The sequence below is a fragment of the Mauremys mutica genome, chromosome 10 (genome assembly GCF_020497125.1).
Source record: "Mauremys mutica isolate MM-2020 ecotype Southern chromosome 10, ASM2049712v1, whole genome shotgun sequence".
NCBI lineage: Eukaryota > Metazoa > Chordata > Testudines > Geoemydidae > Mauremys > Mauremys mutica.
The window spans coordinates 67,824,077-67,846,404 of record NC_059081.1 but is presented as its reverse complement, the minus strand read 5'-3'; the positions used below and the strand labels follow the sequence as shown (position 1 = coordinate 67,846,404).

At 44.5% G+C, this 22,328-nt stretch overlaps 1 protein-coding gene across 1 annotated transcript in view; it reads right to left on the bottom strand.

Annotated features, from left to right (window-relative positions):
- Positions 1-22,328, bottom strand: part of ATIC (5-aminoimidazole-4-carboxamide ribonucleotide formyltransferase/IMP cyclohydrolase) — a 31,515-nt gene that overhangs the window by 4,112 nt on the left and 5,075 nt on the right. Inside the window, exons 4-13 of the mRNA XM_045032719.1 lie at positions 20,994-21,060; positions 19,139-19,227; positions 17,858-18,009; positions 17,615-17,771; positions 14,800-14,925; positions 14,503-14,610; positions 13,248-13,333; positions 11,681-11,770; positions 9,860-9,988; positions 8,687-8,779 (exon numbers count right to left, since the gene is read on the bottom strand). Of these exons, the coding sequence (XP_044888654.1) occupies positions 8,687-8,779; positions 9,860-9,988; positions 11,681-11,770; positions 13,248-13,333; positions 14,503-14,610; positions 14,800-14,925; positions 17,615-17,771; positions 17,858-18,009; positions 19,139-19,227; positions 20,994-21,060 (1,097 nt within the window). The remainder of the gene's footprint in view (positions 1-8,686; positions 8,780-9,859; positions 9,989-11,680; positions 11,771-13,247; positions 13,334-14,502; positions 14,611-14,799; positions 14,926-17,614; positions 17,772-17,857; positions 18,010-19,138; positions 19,228-20,993; positions 21,061-22,328) is intronic.

Below are 22,328 nucleotides of genomic sequence, written 5' to 3'. Positions count from 1 at the left end.
CAACTTCTGGCATATTACAAATAAGCCCCAGTCACGCCTGATAAGGAGGAAAAGCAAGTATTCGATCTGGACAACTGGCCTGTCAAATCAGGGCATAACTTGAAACATCAAAGCTTTGCAGCTGCCAATACATTTCCTATTCTGCCATCTGCCAGAAAGAGGAGGATTTTAAAATAGCTGCACACTAAACCGAGCCCTTACTTAGTGGGTTTGGAGTTTAATATAAAACCGGGCCCCTGGGGGGGGAGCAATGTTTGAAGTGGGACCTTTTCAAGCCACCTAGAATGAAAGAGGCAGTGTATCTGCTTTGCCTCCTCAAGCCCTGCTCTTGTCAGACAGATTCTTCACTCAGCATATAGCTTTTCCTTCTCTCCCTTCAACTGGGGCACATCCTGGAGTTCCTATTTCTGGAGAATCTTCTGCTCTCCTGCACTGTAAGTCCTGACAGCAGTTTGCACTGTTTAACTAAGTGCGCCATTAACTGCACACCTACGCATGCCAGTCTATATGGCCGACTGCAAACCACAACCATTAAAGGAGAGGGGACAATATTAAAATAAAATCATTTATTTTAAAAATTAATTAAAATAAATTAATCATGTTAAAAAAATAAATAAATACCACTCCCACCCCCCCTGGACTACACTGCTGAATCCCCCCCCAACCTAGAGGGCCAGTCGCACTTTTGTGACACGTCTTTTGTCACAAGTCCTGCAGTCTCCAGCCCCGCTGGCTCCTCCTGCTTATAAAGCCCTGGCATGCTTTGGGCTGGGTATATCATTCGCACACCCTGGAGCCACCCCCCTCCCCCGCCCCGAGGATGAGGTACACTCCTCATTCTACAGTATTGCCTGGTTCATGGTGTTGAAACATCAGTGTGATGTTTTTATACCTCGGTGAATTTAAAATAGGTGTCCCTGGGGTTTGTGTTATGCATCCCGTTGCCCCCCTCTGCAGCAGAGAGCATGCTGGGAAGCCACGCAGAGCAAAAGCCAGTGAGCCACATGACATCTGGACACGGCGCAAAATGACAAGTTAGGTTTTAATGTATACGTGCGCTGGCTGAACCGCGTAGCCTTGTTCTTTGAAGGCATTCACACGCAGGGCCAGACTCAGCACACAATTACTACCGGGCATAGTGCTTACTACTGCTAGTCCCACAGCCTTCAGTATCACGTTTACAGTCATGTGCCTGTCTGTATGAGGTATTAATGTGGCCTCCATCATTGTAGCATCTGAGCATCTCACAATCTCCAATGAAAGATCCTCACCACACTCCTGGCAGTGCTATTAGTCCCATTTTATAGATGGGCACTGAGGTACAGAAGCTACAGGTCTTGAGGTGCCTAATGTCCACTGATTTTAGGTGCCTTATGGATGGTCTGCCTACCCACACTGGAGGGGAACAGGTTAATGTAGGCCTAAGAGGCCAATTAACCCACCTGGAGAGCAAGCCAGGCCTACTGAAAGATGAAGCCCAGCTGGGGAGAAGCTGGGTGAGGGGAAAAGAGAGGCCGTCTGGAGCAGAAAGAGGCTGCAGAGGAGCAGCCAATCACGGCCTAGCAGACCCATATACGAATGGCCGCAGGCAGAGCAGAGTTCAGAAGCTGACTGGAACTTGAGGGGAGGGGACCAGGCTCCTAGTAGGGTGAAGAAGCCCCAGCACCTGGGACAATTCAGTGCTGCAAGTGTACAACCCTGCAGTCACTCTTGGTAGCTGAGAGCCCTGAGGAGAACAGGAAGGAGACTGGAGGACCAGGACGAAGCCCGGCCCGGTGGAGGTTGAGATCGTGGGAAGACACAGGATTGGAGCAAGCTGTCAGGGAGGGGAAAAAGCCTGAAGAAAGGCTACTGGTGGGAAAGAGTCCAGGGAAGCAACAGCAAGGTATCTGACAGAGCAGAACATGGCTGCTCAGCCTAGGGTCCCCAGAGTGGAACCCAGTGTAGCAAATGGGTCTGGGTTCCCCTTCAGGAGCTGGGAAGGTGGCATGAAGCCCCCTGACAAAAGGGGAATGAGGACAATTTAAAGCCCTGAGCGAAGGGATGCAGGGACCTTGGGTCCAGAGCTGGGGACCGAAAACCAGATGTAAGGATTAGGGTGACTGATTGTTGGACTGTGTTGTGGGGCTAAATGTGACCTGGCTGGAGGGCCAAGCCATGAGAAGTGAGACCACCACAGGACTGGAGTGACTGCGGCCGTGGATGCTAGAGAGGAAAGAGCTGCTGTGCCCAAGCCCAGCCATGAGGGGCCGAACCAGTGGTGAGTCCACTCTTCTACGTGCTAAATACCGTGGATCTGAGCCTAGGCGACTTGCCCAAGGTCAAACAAAGCCTGTGGCCAAGCAGGGAGGTGAATTGGGGTCTTGAGTCCCACCAGCCCAGCCCGCTAATGGCTGGAAGCTGAAGTCAGACAAGTTCAGACTGGAAATAAGGGGTACATTGTTAGCAGTGAGTAATTACCACCAGAACAACTTCCCAAGGGTCATGTTTTTCCTAAGAGAAACACTAATTCAGCAAGGAATTATTTCAGGGACATTGTAGGACCGTGTTATGCAAGAGGTTGGCTAGATCATAGAATCACAGAATCTCAGGGTTGGAAGGGACCTCAGGAGGTCATCTAGTCCAACCCCCTGCTCAAAGCAGGACCAAACCCAACTAAATCATCCCAGCCAGGGCTTTGTCAAGCCTGACCTTAAAAACCTCTAAGGAAGGAGATTCCACTACCTCCCTAGGTAACCCATTCCAGTTCTTCACCACCCTACTAGTGAAAAAGTTTTTCCTAATATCCAACCTAAACCTCCCCCTCTGCAACTTGAGACCATTACTCCTTGTTCTGTCATCTTCTACCACTGAGAACAGTCTAGATCCATCCTCTTTGGAACCCCCTTTCAGGTAGTTGAAAGCAGCTATCAAATCCCCCCTCATTCTTCTCTTCTGCAGACTAAATGATTAGAGGGGCCCCAGAATCTATGATCATCCTGCTCCTCTAGTTCTGTCTCTTCAATGGGGCTGACTACCCGAGACTGGGCACACAGCATAATGCGCATGCGCGCGCACACCCCCACCCTTTGAAAATTCATTAACACCACCCCCTCTCCCCCCACCCACCCACCCTTTGAAAAGTTCATTAACACCCCCCCCCCCACATACACACACACACCCTTTGAAAAGTCTCATTAGCTCCCTGGCCCAGGGTGAGTACATTTTGTTTTGATGTACCGGTAAAGCACTAATCCCCCCTCTCATTTTCATTGCTATAGCAGGGGAGTGGAATGGATTGTGCTTGGGCTGGTTGCTTTTCAGGGCAGCTTTGCAAGGCTGGGCTGGGCATACATCCCCAGCTATTTCAAAACCAAAACTCGCAGGAAAGTAGAAACCCCCTTTCATAGTTTCTTCCTGCATCCATTAAGCCGAGACTGAAGAGTTAACCAGACAGGCTAGCGTGGAGATGCTGTGCTGAGGCCAGCAGCCCTGGCCAATGCCTCAGACTTTCCGACGCAGCTAGAGTGCAACAGATGTTAAAGCTATAAGTCAAAGGCTGAGTAGAAAGAAATGAATCATTTGCCTTTTCATTCATCAAGATGTAATGAGTTCACCTTTTACCAGAGCTGTAAAACACACCTCCCCCAAAGAGTAAATGAAGGACTCATGCTGGGGTCTTTCTTGGGCTGACACTTTCTATCATTTGCTCATAATTAATTTATTGCTACTGTGTTTAATAAATCCACAGAGTTGAATATGAGCAATGTTATTAATTATCAGAGGGGTAGCCGTGTTAGTCTGGTTCTGTAGAAGCAGCAAAGAATCCTGTGGCACCTTATAGACTAACAGACGTTTTGCAGCATGAGCTTTCGTGGGTGAATACCCACTTCTTCGGATGCAAGCAGTGGAAATTTCCAGGGGCAGGTGTGTATATATAAGCAAGCAAGAAGCAAGCTAGAGATAACGAGGTTAGATCAATCAGGGAGGATGAGGCCCTGTTCCAGCAGCTGAGGTGTGAAAACCAAGGGAGGAGAAACTGGTTCTGTAATTGGCAAGCCATTCACAGTCTTTGTTTAGTCCTAAACTGATGGTGTTAAATTTGCAGATGAACTGGAGCTCAGCAGTTTCTCTTTGAAGTCTGGTCCTAAAGTTTTTTTGCTGTAGGATGTCCACCTTAAAATCTGCTATTGTGTGGCCAGGGAGGTTGAAGTGTTCTCCTACAATGTTATTAATGTCATGATATAAAATAAAAAAAGTGCTCGGCTTTTTTTGATGGTGCTTTTCATCAGTGTATCTCAAAAGCACTTTATAAAGTATGATCATTTTTACAGATGGGGAAACTGAGTGACTGGCTATGATGAGGCAGCTGCCCCTCACTGGCAGAAAGGGGGTTAAAAGCAGCCCTAGGGAACCTGTGCTGGAGGCAGCCAATTAGAAAGGGGCTGAGAGGAGTAGCCAGTCATGGCCTACCAGGCCCATATAAGAATGGGCGCAGGCAGAGCAGAGTTCAGAAGCTGACTGGAACCTGAGGGGAAGGGACCAGGCTCCTAGTAGGGTGAAGAAGTCCCAGGACCTCGGACAATTCAGTGCTGCAAGCAGGGACCGGGGGAGATAGAGAGCGCTCCTGGCTGGCTGCTAGGGCCTGCAGGCTGAGGCCCTGAGGTAAGGACAGAAGAGGGAAGCCGCCCCAGAACAATGGACTGCAGTTGCTGGGCGGAGATTGCAGGTCCCCCGGAAGAAGCCCTGTACCTACACAGAACCCCGATGAAGTCAGTGGGGTTCTACCTGGCCACAGAAAACTACCTCCGCTGATGCAGTTTCAGCATCAGAGCTTTATCTTTTTTATTTCCCTGGCAACCTATGTCATCTGGCTAAATTAAGAGATCTATTTTCATGCCTTGGATTCATTCTGAGTAACGAGCGAAGTTTAATACCCTCTTAAAGTTTATATTATAAAGAATATTGCAGTATATATTCCGGAGTGGACAAAATGCAGCGTGATAGCTGAAAAATGTCTACAATATTTAAAATAAAAGATAAGTGGGCCTCTTTTATCTTTAAGATACTCTGAATGGAAAGGGGGTTTGCGATTTTTAATTTAGTAATACTGATAATACCCAACTCTCATATCATGCTTTTTCATCAGTAGATCTCTGAGCGCTTTACAATCTTAATGTCTTAATCCTCACAGTGATCCTGTGAGGTAGTGCTATTAACCCCCACTGTACAGACGGGGGAGCTGAGGCTAAATGACTTGCCCAGGGTCACACAGAAAGTCTGTGGCGGAGTAGGGAAATGAACCTAGGTCTCCCAGTGCTCTAACCACTGAGTCATCCTCTCTTTCCTATGTCATTAAGGAGTGCGAACTAACATGCTGCCCAGCATTATAATGGTTGGTTTTGCCATTGTAGGAAAGCAGACCAAAGTAAGGGAGAAGGGCCTTCCTGCAATTCTTGGTGACGGTTGGTTTACTGAAAATTAAGTGACAGTTCCACAAATGCTTCTTCCCACCCCAATCCTCCCCAAACCTAATTAGCAACCTGCCCTGCTTGCAGCATCTGTTCCACATACAATCCCAAAGAAACCAATCTGATTGAAAGAAATCATGGGTCACTGAGACACAAAAGCTCCTCTGAAAGAGGTGGGTTGTAGGTAAGGCAACCCCATGGGAATCAAAGGAATGGAAGTTGGGAGCACTCAGCACTGTGTAGGATTGAGCCAGTAGTCCAGAGACTGCACACATCAGATGCCTAGACTATGTCTTAAGACAGTTTGTCATGAATTATCAATCAAGTTTCCCTTCTCAGCTTCTACTTGGGGAGGTGAACACTGAATATTCCAGGGAAGAAAGCTGATCTTAAAGCCATGGTGAGTGATCAGCAAGTCAGTTATCTCCAGACAGCACTGCATACAGGAAATCGCTTGAGCTAGGTGACTTCTTAATTGAAATGCCATATGCAGGGACATAAGATCTCCTTTACGTGTACCTCAAAAATAAGGGAGGGTGATGTCAACTCCTAGGGTACGTCTACACTACCCGCTGGATCGGTGGGTAGTGATCGATCTATCAGGGATCGATTTATCGCGTGTAGTATAGATGCAATAAATCGATCCCTGATCGCTCTCCCGTCGACTGCTGAGCTCCAGCTCGGCGAGAGGCAGAAGCAAAGTCGACGGGGGAGCCGCGGCATGCTGCGAGGATACGAAGTAGTAATTTTAATTCGATCTAAGATATGTCAACTTCAGCTACGCTATTCTCGTAGCTGAAGTTGCGTATCTTAGATCGATTCCCCCTGCCCCCGCAGTGTAGACCGGGCCTTAGAATCCCCGAGGGCATTTCATAGACCTCCTGAATAACATGGGCACAGAACTTTACCAGGTGATTCCCGCATCAAGCCCATGAAATAGTGTATTTTAGAAAGTCACTCAATTTTGATTTAAAGCCCGCAAGTGTTAGAGAACCCACTGGTTACCCTCACTGGTAAAAAGAATTGTATCTTATTTCTAGTCTGAAATTGTGTAGCTTCTGCTTCCAACCATCAGATCTTAGTCGTTCCATTAAAATAAAGGCAGAATGTATAACAAAAATCAAGACGAGAAACATGTACATTTGGCTAAGAGATTTCCCCATGAATGTGCATAAGCATATTATCAAGCAAACCTAAGGCAATGACCCAGCTGGAATTCTGCTTATACAGACATGATTCTAGCCCACTTCTCATCCATCACAAGGGCCTTTTCACATACAGATGGGACATGCATTACTCCAACCACTGCAGAAACATCTGCAGTAGCACATTAAGCTCATCACTAAAAAGGCAACAGGGGTTGATGGGGCTGCTGTTGTACTGCGTGCGCAGAAGAGGAACAGGAACTCAGGCTAATCAGACCTTTGTCCTGGGGCAACCAGAATGAATGCTTTCAGAGATAGAGACCTCAGGAAGAGAAAATGCCAACTTTCCAGCCAAATGCCTTGTCAGAGCTATGTAGCACATGACACCAGAAAATACAGTGAAGTAACGCAGGAGTGCATTTTAACTCTAGACAATGACAATCTGGTGCATTCAGATGAATAACAATGAGGATGGATTAAACAAGGTATCTTTAAAGGTGACATGCAAAGGAAATAAATTGGGATTGTGCCTGATTTTGCTTCTACACCTCTACCCAGATAGAATGCTGTCCTCAGGAGCCAAAAAAATCTTACCGCATTACTTGCTTTGATCCACCGAAGTGCGCAGCCCTGTGCCCCACCCCCGCGAAGCGCTGCTTTGCCGCGTTATATTGGGTCGCGTTATTTATATCGGGGTAGAGGTGTATATGTTGGGGGTGGGGGAGAGAATGTGAGAAATTCTGGTTTTGTCTCACAGGGTTAGTGGAACGATGACATCACAACAGCAAGCAATTGAGAGGGGAAATGAATTTCAGTCAGTCTGTTTAAAAGCCTTTGGTAACATTTAAATACAATGCCTAAAGAACACCAGGGAGCAAATAGAACGAGGAGTACTTGTGGCATCTTAGAGACTAACAAATTTATTTGGGCATCAGCTTTCGTGGCCTAAAACCCACTCTGAAAGCTTATGCCCAAATAAATTTGTTAGTCTCTAAGGTGCCACATGGACTCCTCATTGTTTTTGCTAATACAGACTAACATGGCTACCACTCTGAAACCTGGGAACAAATGTTTCTGTTAAAAATTCACACCCCATCTGTTCATTTATGGTGTAACTTTTGACAACACACATGAAAGCCCACCCCCCAAGGTAAGTCTTCCATCAAAATCAAGGAATACTTGACATTCCTGATACTCCACAGTTAAAAGACAAACAGAATAAAAACCTCATCTACTTGCAAAAAGCCCTTCTTTATACATCACAAAGCAGCAAAATAAGGCAATTAAAATATATCCTTTGTGGGTTGCCTTTAAATTAAACAGTCAGACACCAGGTGTGAAACCCATTCTCACATGCTAATGCTTTAAAAGGCCTTTATCAAATGAATGCCCACCAACAAAAAGACCCCTGATAAAAACCTGGACAGAAGATTTCGAAAAAAAAAAGAATGATTCAGGCCCTGATCCTGCAAACATTTAACAACACAAACAAAATTATTCAAGTGTTTAATTCTTTGCAAGCTTGATCCCTTAGTCTCTAAATCACCATCCATTCCCTGGTTGTGAAAAGATGCCATGATTTTGCTTTCACAGGCGGCCACTTGAGAGCTACAGAACTTGAACTACTATTCCACGTAACAGTGTCTAAGGGCAGGTCTTCAATACCCGCCGGATCGGCGGGTAGTGATCAATCTATCGGGGGTTGATTTATCGCGTCTAGTGTAGACATGATAAAATCGATCCCCGATCGCGCTCCCCGTCGATTCCAGAACTCCAGCTCGCGAGAGGCGGAAGCAGAGTCGACGGGGAAGCGGCAGCAGTCGACTCGCTGCCATCCTCACGGCCAGGTAAGTCGACCTAAGATACGCCGACTTCAGCTATGCTATTCGCGTAGCTGAAGTTGCGTATCTTAGGTTGAACCCCCGCACACACACCCCGCTAGTGTAGACCTGGGCTAAGCCAGCTTGCCTATACTTGTTTAATAGCTTCCAGTACACTAAATGATTTTAAAGCTGGTGCCTGACAAAACGTACTATAGGCCAGTTTGGCTGATACTAGTATACTCCCCCATAAGCAGCCCTGTTTGGTTACCTGCCCATTCTTAGCATAGCAAACTGAATTGGACTGGGTGTACTTGACAGCGATGGTGGCCACAGTCAAATTTTGGATAGCAGACTCGGGCAGCTGAAACAACAGAAAGCGATAATGAATGTATCACTTCAATAACTGAGATTTAAAATGTTCTGCAATGGGCTATAAATCTGCAAACCAAAAACCACTGCATGTGCTATATAATACCAGAACAAAATGACTAAAAATGACCAACAATCTGATTATCTACTAATGTCATCAGTTCTTGTAGCCCAAACCAACCCTAAACTCAGGTCTTGACAGCTAAGTGACTGACAGTCAAAGACTGGCCCTAATTCTGAAAACATTCACGCACTTGCTTAACTTTACACTGGTAAACAGTCCAGTTGAATTCGCTACTCACATGTACAAAGCTAAGCTTGTGCCAACATATTTGCCAGATCAAGGCCATAGTTTGAAATCAGGCTGACCAGATGTCCTGATTTTATAGGGACAGTCCCGATTTTTGGGTCTTTTCCTTACACAGGCTCCCATTACCTCCCCACCCCTCATCCCAATTTTTCACTTGCTGTCTGGTCACCCTATTTGAAATGCTGTTGACAATTTTATTTTACACTCATTCTGCTACTAATTTGTTAAACTGTTTCCCCGTTTATGACGTTTCTCAGCTCCCCATGATATATTTGTCTATTTCTACATTCATATAGGTCTGCTACTTCAGTGAAAAATTAGGACAAATGTAAAACACATGTAACTAACTGCCCACTGGTGATGTGTAAACCATCTGTGGATGGAACAGACAGATCTAGGAATTTATACAACACAATGCAAACAAATGAGACTATTAAACAGTGACTCCGAATAAGACCACAATGGTTTCTTACCATATTGGTGTAGAACTGTGGAAATTAAAAGAGGAACGTCCTATTTATAATCTTGATAATCAGCAATAGAGCTAGATCCTTCTCATCTTACTCAGGCAAGTAGCTAAAACGAAGGCAATGGCTCTACTTGCATGAGTAGATTTGGCCCAGTGCATCATTTTGCTGAAAACACAAGTCTGCCTGAACATTTTAGGGTCTCTTATGATAGAATTTCACTTCCTTTCCTGATTGGAGCCCACCAATTCACTCAAACAGTCCTCTCATTTCTCACCAATTCTCTTACACTTACATTTTTGTTTTTGCTAACAATGTTCTTGAACAGGGACCGGTCAATAACGCCGTTGTTCCTCTTCTGCGTGAGATGCAACCCAAAAAGGGTTCGAATCTCGTTTTCATCTGGCTCGTAATCAAGCTCCATCTAAAAGCAGACAAATAGAAAGTAGTGCTTCACGCTCTTTGAACCCTTCGGATCCAACGTCCAGCAATGACCCTTTCAAATCTGACTTCCAGCAACAGTTTACCTTAAAAAACAATGTAAATCTTTTACATAATCCAAAACAGATGAGTGGAATGGGGCTGGGATGCCAAAACAGAGGTAGTACCAGCAAACTGGAGCACCAACTTCTCAGCACCAAAACAAAGTGTCATTTTAAGGGAGAACATATGTGATAGGAGTGTGCACACTTGATGTTTAGACACATAGGGCCAGACTATGACCCACAAAGATCCACAAGCAGAAAAGACCTTCCCTGCACAGAACTGCCCCCTCCCAAGTGGCAGTGGAAGAGGGCAACCATCTTTGCAGACTTCCCCCACCTTTACAGGGGGCATAGATGGCGGAGCAGAAGCAGGACTTGGGGAATGTGTGCTGTCTCTTCACTCTCACATTAAGCCAAACACCAAGCATAAGGTCCCTTTATAGGGAATCTGTTGACAAGCAGTGATAGTCTCTCTCAAGCATTAAAGATTTACTGGTTACTACTGCATCCTTGCAAAACTGATGTAACTTGGGAGGAATCAGCCTTCAAGACTGCCTGTAATTTCTTTCCTGCTTGCCTGAAGCACCTGAGCCACCTTCTAGAGCTCCTCTGACAGTAATGCTTGAATCCGCCCCTCATCTAAAGTTGGAATTTTTTTATGTGCTGCTACTTAAGTTCTTGTCTTTCCTGTGTGCGTCAGCCTCTCAGAGAGGGACTGGGATAAGAGCTACATGGATCCTTTGGCTATAGTATAAAATCTCCTATGGAATCTACAATGAAACCAGAAGAATTTAAAGTCATGTGTACACTCCTCAGCACTTGTGAGCAGGGGGCATGGGGATGGTAATTTGAATGATCTGGCAGTGTCTTGTTAAATATTTGACAAGTACTGCTATCAACATAATATGGAATCATGCATTACCACGGCGTCTAAACTGTGCTGCAACGTGATTATTCTTCATCACATGCGATTCAAATATGGTGTTTTTTAAAAAAAGAGCTTGCTGTTGTCTTTGGTTGTACCCACAGATTGATCCTGAGATCATACAGAATCTGTTTTGTTGTTTTAAAAGGCTGTGCGCGCTGATGTAACAAATTGCTCCAAATGGGTGTCTCAATTATAAGATTAATGACAAAGCTGGAGAATTTCATAGATGGCAGGGGAGGTATCTATAAATGTTAGGAACAGATAGGGAGGTTGGAGCGAAGGGGAGAGCAGTCCAGAAATTGTATTTCTGTAAAGTACTGTTGCTAATGTGTGTATCATTACAACAACAACAACAAAATCAATGAAGACATTATGAAAAATGACCTGTTTAATATAAGCCTTTACTGTATCTTCATGGACATGCCACTCTGTGAAATTCTAGATCCTTTAGAAATCTAATCCCAAACTGAATCAAAGCCCAATTAGCTGAATGGGAACGTTCACATGCTCTTCAATGGGCTTTGGCTCAGGCCTTATGTGTGTGTAGTTCTAGCGCTGTGAACTCTGATTGGTAGAAACAATATTTCCAAGTAGTATGGAGAGAAGGCCACAGAAAAGCAGCTTATAATGAAGATGGAGCTTTGGGTGGGCAGAGAAGTCTACACTTAGACCACAAATAACATGAAACATGTAGCACACCCACCTGGAGGATACAGTAACTCCCATTTTTCTTTCTGGAGAGGATTTTGAGAGCTTCCTCCTCATAGCCTGGGGCCACTATACCATCAGACACCTGCAACACACACATACACACAGCATTAGCCCCTGAGGGGAAAGAACAACACTAATATGCCATTTTAGATACTGTCATTAGAAACGTATTAGAGGCCTGGTCTGAAGCCAACAAGAGACTATGGACTTCAATAGAATTTGGATGAGGGCTCCACCCTGCAAACACGCACAAGTGCAAGTAGCATTACAAATGAGCATAATCCATTTAAGGACAACAGGATACTCACATGCTATGTGTTTGCAGGTTTCAACCATATGGATGGGTGCCACAATGCCTACAGGAGCATGTGTTTTTCCGCAGTGAAGTCAATGGAAACACACCTCCTACACATTTCCTATGGGTGAATTCATTCCTGTATCTATTCGAGACAGGTTTCTTGTAATGGCATACTGGAAATACATTACCTACTATATAGAAGGCAGGTTTGTATTACGTTCTCTTTACTTTGAGCATCTCTGAAATTCAGGGTGATCAATAAAAGTCCTGGTACCTTTGTGAATGTATTTGTCTAACTGGGTTCAGAAGAGACGCTTTTTTGATGATGGCAGGTTTTCTTTTCTAAAAACAACTAACACTTGCCTACACAACAGAAGTGGTATGCGTATATGGAGCAGCACCTTTTGGACCCAAGCTCTGACTGGTCAGAGACAGACAAAGAAACTCCTCTTTCAAACCCATTCATTATTTCAAACTCTTGGATACTTTGAGGACACAAATAGTGACAGAATGGAACCGCATAGGCCCAAACAGAATTAAAAACTGACAGAAGTGGTTTATTTTAGGGCCATAAAGTGATACGTTTCCTTTTCATTCATACGCTGCTTTCTTCCCTTCTTAAATAGCGCTCAGTGATATGAAGCTCAGCCTACAACAAACATGAACACTGTATGGTTAAGTATTAATGTTGTCTGATTTAATTTTGCATTCAGGATTGTCATCTATTCTAGTGACTTAGGCGATATGCTCAGTTACACGGGCAAAGGGGAACCCAGCAGAATTAGGAGTGCTATAGGTTCGTAGGCTCAGTCTACTGGGTAGGCAGCAATCTACAAATGCACTCCTTTTTCCCCAGGAAGAAGTAGGCAGGCACTTGTAGGGACTACTAGGAATTCCCTACTGTTCCACCAGAGCTGCTGAATCACCTATTACTACAATACAATCAGGGGTTTAGAGACTTGCTTAAGTGGCCAATGAAGGTTATGATCCATCTTGGAAGTTAGTGGTTTGATTGTTCAGTTTTCACATTTGCTGCCACTTATGAGTCACAGCTTGAAAAAATAATCAAGACTGGTTTAAATTCTGCACCCTGGATATTAAATGATTGGAATGGACCAATAAATACAAATGAATAAAATGGACAGAAACAAAAATGGACCAATTAAAAAAAAAAAAAGTATGAATGGAATTGCCATTACAACCAATGAGTTCACCAAGAGCTCTTCACCTCTGCAGAATAACTTGCTGTTCTTTTACTAACCTCTCTGGAAATGATTTTAGCAGTCGGGACGTCACAGATATCAGAGAGAGCGATGAAGTCACCAAATGAAGACATCCGATCAGCACCTGCAAAATAATGTTTAAAAAGTGATTCAACCGCAGCACATAAGCAAACCCACACCTACACCCCACCAAACCATTCATGACTCAGTTTCTTTCCTCAGAGTTTGCTAATTTCATCACAAAGCAGAAGAAAGGGACACTTAAGAATCACAAGGAAGGAAAAAAAAAAATCTAAGGCAGCCTCCCTGCCACAAAACCCATCTTAAAATATTTCTGAAGGTACCTATTTTCCTTCTCCACATTCTCACTTACAAAGCTTCTGTAATGAACGTTTTATATAATACTGACTTTTCTAAGCAAAACCAGAGTCAGAAATGTACATCATAGCCATTTTGTATTTCATATTTAATGAATTGGTGCTCATTTAAAACCAGAGACAAATCGCAGCAGATGACACTGTGGAGGTTTCCTATTCAGTCAGGTCAATGGTCTTCAGTGTTACCCCGCAACAACCTAGCCATTCGAATTGTGACAGAGAATGCCAATCGAGTAGTAGTGCTTTTACATGAACAATGGCCATCAGAGGTGACCTACAAATTGGTGGAGCAAAACTGGGTGTGTGTCAATTATTCCCTTTTGAAACTGAGATTTTATCTACCTGCTTTTCCTGGAACATGATAGACAACGGGAGAATGAGCAGAATGACATCAAAATATCAAGAGTAAAATCTGAGCCACTGAGAAGGGGCAAACATTTTTTTTAGCCTTCCTTTTTTTGTTTCTGTCAATACTTTAAACTTAAATATAAACGAACGGTTGGGAGAAAAGATTTATTTGTGAACGATTCAACAGTACCCCACCCACAGTTGAGGGCTGAGAGCTTCCAATCCAGTTCTCTGGTTGTCCAGATTTTGCCAGCAAAAGCAGGAAAGAGATTTCTGAAGTGAAAACAAGCAGGAGTTGGTTGAACTAGCTAAACTCACTTTGACTGAGAGCCAATCCTGATTTGAATCTAGGTCCCTCAAGAGGAGAATGGATTGCGCATTAATCAACAGAGTTATTTAGACACTTCTGGAGAAAAAACAAAAACACAAGAGCTATTCGGATCTTCTAAATATCACCATAAACTTGCAAAGAGAAGAACCTGTGAACAACACAGCACGTTGCTCAGGAACAAGTACTATTGGTCTTCTCAGTTCTTTGCACAGATTATTTTCTCACTTGCCATCCCACCTCTTGCTCGTGCATATGCAGTTGCCAAAGGCGTCAGGGTGGCGTGTAAATCATGCACCATGCAGGCCTGAGCTTCTTCCACCGTGAGTGGCAGTCCAACAGCAGCACCTGGTGGATAAAATGAGCAAAGACGGTGGAAGAAGAAAATGAGAACTATATTCTGGTCCAACTCCTTCATATCAGCAAAGCTGCTGGGGCATTTTAAGAGGCAAGAGGACGGACACTGCAGTGGCATTCAAAGAACAGAGTGCCGGTATTTCTTCCATAAGACGAATATCAATAAGATCCCCCTCTTACCTGCAGGACTGACGTGTTTGAACGAGGCTGCTGCAGGAATATCTAAAGCCTGCTTGAGTTCTTTCACCAGCTGCCAGGCATTCAGAGCGTCGCACAGGTTGATGAACCCAGGGGATCCATTGAGAACTGCACACAGATCATAAATGCACATTAAAGGGCGAAGGCCCCTCTCTCTAAGGAGCCTGAACACTGAGTATAAGTTATTTTAAATTTAAACTGCTACTGCTTAGAACCAAAAATTATACAAGCTGTTTTCTTTTAAACACACCGAGCACGTAGGGAAAGAATGAGCTGTTTTCTGCCCAGCTGCTTTGGACATTGTATAGCATGGAGTGCACAGAGTGGAGCCCAAACACAAGGCCAAGATTCTACAGGACACCCACAGAGGAAGGACAGTCTTGCAGTTTACTCACTGCACTGTGACTCGGGAAAACCAGGTGCAGTTTCTGTCTCTGCCACAGGCTACCTGTGTGACTTTGGACAAGCCACTTAGGCCCTGATCCTCAAAGGCACTTCGGCATCCAACTCCCACTGATTTCAAACTCCCATTCCAATGGGAGTTAGGAGCCAGATCTTCAGGCATTTAGGAACTGAGTAGCCCTGTGCCTCAGTTTCCCCACCTGTAAAATAGGAATAATAGCACTTTCTTCTCCCACCCATTAGTCTCCCGTGTCTACTTTGGGCACAAACTGTCTCTTCCTGTCTATATACAGTCTAGCAGTGTGGAGCCCTAATCTCTAAAGAGGACATTGTAATAGAAGTAGTTAAAGAACATGGGAATACTTTATTCAAATATGTACAGTTTTGCTCTCTCTGTGGTGAGTCTTCTCAGAAACCCAAGGTGTTTTTTTTTTTTTTTAAACTAAGTGGATATGGCCCTGATTCAGCAAGATACTTAACCACGTGCCTAACTTTAAACACATGTGCTGTCCAATTGACTTCAGCAGGACTACACACAGGGATGAAGTTAAGCAAATGCTTTTCAGCAAAGCACTTAATCCGGACCTTTAATCAGAAATGCTAAACCAGAAGAAGAGCACAATCTCTCACAGCACCCCAAATGTGAAATAATCCCTACGTATTTTAATACTACCATGGCATCTGCACACACAGAACTATAAACACAGAGAACCACCTGCATTTGTGTGTCTGGACACTGGACGGGGGGTGGGGGGGGGGTGGGGGGAGATGACGAGGGGGGGGGAATTGTTCTTGTATTCCTGAAGGAGACTGGGACACCTGAAACCAATATCGTTCTGCTGACATGCAATGTAGACTTGCTAACAAATCAGCTTCCAACTCCTGTCTGAGTCTCTTATGAGGTTCTTTAATTAAAACTACAAGGAAATCTGAATCATTTAGACCATTTCTTACTAGCATACTGCCTACATGTGAGGCATGAAAGCCAGAACTTCTGAACAGTGACATGGCAAACACTATTATGAGACCAGAAAAAGGAGCTATCCCCACCATATTTGAGAGTCATTTTGATATCATGAGGATAAGAAAAGGGAAAACAGCAGAAAACTATCTGGAGAAGCATGAAACAGAAGCCCTGTCTATATTAAAGTATCAGCTAGAAAAACAAGTGAAAGTAACCGATTGGTGAAATTTTAGAGCCACAGATGTCGAAAGGATGCTAAATAAGGAGAAGAAGATGAAGGAGAACGTTTTAAGAAACAGTAAAAGATTTTTCTTCCTGGATTTTAGTAATAAATTAGGACAAAATAAGCTGTTGCAACTCAGTCCTTATACACTGGCTTAAAAGGAACTGCATAGATTTACACCAGTTAAGGATCTACCCTTTAATATGAAATTACAGTAAATCTCGCAGAAATAGACTGTAGATACCGATTTTCCTCATGACAGCTACTGTCTCTCACTCTGTTCATTCGTTTAATTGCAAAGTGCTTCCTACTCAACAACCAACTCTTTACTAGAGACTTTTGCTGTGTGGCATTCGAACTAAGCAACTGCAAGACACTTCAATCCCAGGCAAACATCATGCCACAAAACAAGCCTGCTACTGTAAGGGAAACAAATCTTTCTAGAACCGAGGTGCCAGGCTGGAAAGTACTTTGTCATCCTCATAGGATACCAGCACATCATCCTGCTTCTTTTAAAAAAAACAGAACAGAAATATTTATCAAACACTTTTGCCTTTGTTGCAGCATTAACAATTTTGCCATCTCCACCTAGTAACAGGCCTAGCAATCCATTGCTGGATTTATTTTGTTCCTAATTGTGTTATGTATGTTCCACTATCATGGGGATAGGGAAAGGAAACTGCTGCAGGAAACTAGCTGGAAAAGCATAAAACAGAAACCCTTAGTTAGGAAAGTAAAGGAACAAAAAATTCTAAAGAACAAGTTAGGCACTTGACTGGTTCTGCCTGACCCTAGGGAAATACATATATTGCCCTAGGATCAGGCAAGACTAATCAAGCACCAATCTTACTCTCCCTGGGCTTCCTATAGCCTTGCAGGGGAGCAAGCAACCAGAACTGCGTTCGGCCTACTCCCCCGCAATACAGCAGGCTGGGGGAGCTACTGACCAAGGGATAACAGCTGCACAGCACATTCCAGCCTCATACTGTTGCACAACTTGTCCTGGGGCTGCATAGGGTGTGCTGGGAGGTGGCGCCCCCTCTTGGCAGAAGAAGGGCTGATCCAAACCCTTCCCTTTTAAAGTCACAGAGCACGGCTCAGGGAGGCATTCCCGAATTCAGAATCAAATATGCATTTTCCCAGCAGTCACCCTGGAGGGCCACAGGGTGGACTCTGCTGCAGTAGCTCAGGCAATCCTGCTGTCTTACCAGTCAGAGGAAGCTTAGGCCTCAGTGTATAGAGCTGCGCAGGGGTCTGGTGGGGGTTCATGCCATAACGCAGCGGAAGCTGGGCTACCCCCTTGCTATACTCCTTCCTGAAGTAATCGGAGATCGCGCCATCATACTGAGCAGTGTGAGTGAAAGCCTGAGGACAAAACAGGCAAGACCGTTTGGTTTCTAGGACACGCTCTCCAAAGGGAGCACAATTTTGTTCTAAAGAAGAGGACGGACCTTCAGGGCCAGCTGACATCTGGTTTCCAAGGAGGTGTCTTGACTACTCGATGCCTTCATCTCTTCAGCCACAGAGGTATAATCTGCAGGGTCACACACGATTGTCACACGAGCATGGTTCTTCGCAGCAGCACGTAGCAGGGCTACTCCTCCTTCAAAAAAAGAAACCCAGAAGTGTGTAACATTTCTCTTCCATATCCAAAATACTTGGAAACTCACATCTCAGCATAAGGTTGATGCCCTCTGACCTAGAGCTAAGGTATCACGGTTCCCTTCTTTATTAATATTCTATGGTGCCTGACATCTGAGGATCTCAAAGCCCTTTGCAAATATTAATGGTCCTGTATGTAAGCTCTCAGATCACCTTTCCCTCTTAAACCCAATCACACACAGCTATTAAAATATCTTTGATCGCATAAGATGCCTGGTCCTTGCAAGAGACCTGGTGAGCAGATACCAGAGACAGGACATCATTCAGAAGCTTTCTCTTCATGACACGCTGAACAGGGATGCTGTCCTGTTAGGTTAGTAACTGACATGAGGAGCAAAGCTACGTATCAGAGAGAAATCCACATTTGCAAGCCCTCCCTAGATGGCACCAAATCAAGGGTCCTACCCAATTTCACAAGGGAGTAAATGGCGCACAAAGACAAGCCCCTGCATTTGTAACTGCTCCTTACAATGGTGATCCTCCTGATGCTTTTAATTGTTTAGCTTTTCTTCCCCAAAGCATCTATTTCTCATTGCATTGCCATGTGCTGCAGGAAGACACTTAACCTGCTCTCCACACTGCAAGAGAGTCTGCCCAACTTGCCTCTTCTAAACAAAGCCCCTGCATGTACACACGGTGCTTCTGTAAGACAGACTGCACTATTCCACCAGCTGAGCAGTGCAGCTCTCCAGTCAGTTAGAATGAATCTGTTACTGTAACTTTCATTATTCTATTCCTGAAGGGCATCCTCATTTCACTCTGCCACCCAAGCTTGGTCTACACTCACCCTTCCTCGACTGGAAATTGCCATAAATGTTTTGCCAAGTGGTCACAACCACCTGAACGAACTGTGTTAACACGGTAGTACAGATCAACCAAAAAAGGGCTCAGAGTGACAATATCATTATCAGCACTGCAGACTTTTATGGATGCATGAAGTCTCCCAGGAAGAGGGACAGAGGTCGCTAACAGACCAGAGATCAATGCCTTTCATCAGCTATCACTTTTCCCCTAGCTATCACGTCAGCCCTCAGTGAAAGGTTTGTTCTCTCAGTTTCCCATGGACTTACCGATGTCTATGTTTTCAACCGCCTCCTGCACAGTGACGTTTGGGGAAGACACAGTCTTCACAAAGGGGTACAGGTTACAAACCACAACTCTGGAAAGTGATGCAGAAAAGCCTGGGTTACTCGTCAAGAAGTAGGGTAATCAAGTCAGGCTTAGCTATTCCCACAGTAGTCACTGTTCTTTCCTCATGTCCTCATTTCTGACGTGAGACCAGCGCAAAATCCTAAACTCAGATCTGTGCCTCTCCTAAGGAAGTGGGGATTGCTAAAACTCATTGATTCATACATTCTAAGGCCAGAAGGGACCATTGTGATCATCTAGTTGGACCTCTCGCATAACCCAGCCAATAAGACCTCCCTGTATTAATTCCCGGTTCAAGCTCTGCTTGAACTACAGCATCTTTTTTAGGACAACCATCCATTCTGGATTTAAAAATTTCCAGTGAGGGAGAATCCACTTGCTAAACTGTTCCGATGATTAACTACCCTGGGCTAAACATTTTCGATATGGCCTTCACAAGCCTTTCATCTTACAGACAGTCCTATTTTGCCATGTCCCATTCATTTGGGCCTCACCATATTTCTAATCACCTTTACTACCCATCACTGCATTTTTTCAGGTCTTCGTGAAGAGCCGCACCCTCACCCAGTGACTTTGTGGCTGCTAACACCTGTATCTATGCAAGTCAAAACGGTAAGCCATTGCATTCACCATCCTGACTTCAATGGAGCCATGCAAATCACACCAGCCGAGGATGAAGTCCCATATCTTTTAAGTCAGTTAATCAAAATTAAATATAGTGAAGGTAAATCATTTTCTACTGGAATACAGAGCAATGAGGACACTTTATTCCCTTCTGAATTTAGCCAGGCCTTTTCTAACATCCTGTGTGCCTTGAGCTGGGATCTTCACTGAACTATCTATGTTGATTCCTACATTTTTACACCCTAGGCCGGGGTAGTCAATAGATGGACTGCAAGCCAAGACTGGACCACCAGACACGTTTGAACAGACTGCGAGATCTTTTTATTTACTTATTATAATTACTGCGGTGTGAAAATGTTTCTCTGGATTCTGAACCTGGACTATAGCTTGACAGAAAAAAATAATTGACTACCCCTGTCCTAGGCTTTCAAATCCAGCCCAAGACGGATCTGTGCAGACTATTTATCACAGCTCAATTCCACCTCCTTTCATGCGGATCAATCTCTCAATAATATATAATTCAGCCACTCGTTTTTAAACTGAATGCACTACAAGAGACGTAGCGGTTACTTATGTCTGCCAGTGAAAGTTGATCATTACTCTGAGGTAACCAATCCCCCAGGCGAGTATGCTGATAAACTAATGCAGATACAGAGCAAGATGAATAGAAGGGATCTATGTTGCTTAGTGTTTTGACCTCTTGGGATCCCATCTGCTCTTTCATGTTGACTCTGGAAAAGAGCTATTTGCTGTCTATAATCTAGCCCAACAATCTTTGTAGGGGCCCATCCCAATTCTTATGTTTAATCCATCTATCTGTGTGTTGAAATTCAAACAGCTCTGTGCAAATCTCAAAGTGTATGTTTATTAAGCAAACATTTCAAAATCAAAAATAAAATGGTCAGATCAACCCCCTTGAGCCCTTTTTGCTATAGTTCTAGCCAGAAAGACAGATCTGCAACAAACTAACCAATAAAATCCACGTACCCAGTGATTCCAACAGGGAAAAGGAACAAGAACACAGATGTGCCTTTTCCTCTTTGGGGATGGAGCTGCGATCCCTTCCATTCCCACTCACTGGCATTCCCTGATTGGTCTCTAAACTTTTTCTCATGATTACTGGTTAGCTGCGCCGCGTATTCAGACATTTACCTTACAAGGCTGAACCCCTGTTTGTCCATATCAGCTCCATCTTCTGGAATATTACGAGCCAAGATTCCTAATTACAAAAACAGTAGGTTTTTTAACAAAGGATAATTAAAACTTTCTCAGCCTCTTTCTTCAGAGTACATGCTCTCTCTGAGATTTTATTCCATAAACACATTCTTATTATGTTTAAGTTACAACAGCAGCAGCAAAAATCCCATTGTATTGGCTTTCTGGCTGCTCAACTTTCACTCTAATAGATTTTCTAATAGATTTTCCAGCACTAAATCCCGGGGGAACTCCAAGTGCTGAACACAAAGCCCCAAAACAACTGCACTTAATGAGCAGCCAGCTGCTTATCTTAAAACGTGGGAACGGTAACCGAAGGCTTTGGGGCATAGGTAAGGAGGAAAAAGCCACCTGTGACCTGCCACCCAACAATACATAAACCCCATGAAACAAAACAAAGTGGAGCCTTGAGCAGAATGAGAGACCCGACAGGCTGGCGTACAGTAAATGAGAGAGGAATCCAGAGCTGAATGTCCCCTGAAGAGACCCTACTTTTCCAGTCCTCTCAAGAGTATGAAATGAGATGGCCAATAGGTCCAACCCTATGGATCTCAAGTGCTGCAACAGGAGATGAAGCACGAGATGGCTCATTGGGTGGACTGGCCAAATAACTGCAGTTCTTCCAAAAGTAAGAGCTTGAATCACCTCAATGAAAAGGGAGCCAGTGAAGCTTACAAAGTGCAGGTATCACCCACCAAAGCCGAAGCTGCCATGGGGCCCCATTCTGCAGGCCAAATTCATCTACAGGCCAAGTTCAGTGGAGCTGCACCTGCTGGAACAGGTTTAAATTTCAGTCTGCCAGGAGTTTGCAAGGGAAGCCCAAGGCAGGCCACATTGCATTGCAGTAAGATCGCTGCATGTCACAACTCTCGAGTACTGTCAGAGCTGAGCCGCTCTGCTCGCAGCTGAAACCAGGCTGAAGTATTCTTCCTGTAGATACGTGCTACACCCAGGATGACGAGCCGTTCATTGTGGTCAAACATCAACAGAGAGGGCGGCCACTGCACATGCAAGAGCCTCCTGGCATGTCTCCTACTGAGTGAACAATGCCTCCTACCTTGTTGCTAGAGTGATGAGAGGTGACGACTCAGTCTCCAGCATCCTGGAGGGAAGGCACTAGTCTGACGAAAGGGTGCTGGTCAGTGTGCCACACATTTTAACAGCCAGAGAACGATGCACTCCTGTTGATTGCGTGTGGGTTACAACTGCGTGACCTGCAGCTTCATTGGTCCTCATTCCCCAATTCTTTCACCCAAACCCCTGAAGGGCCAT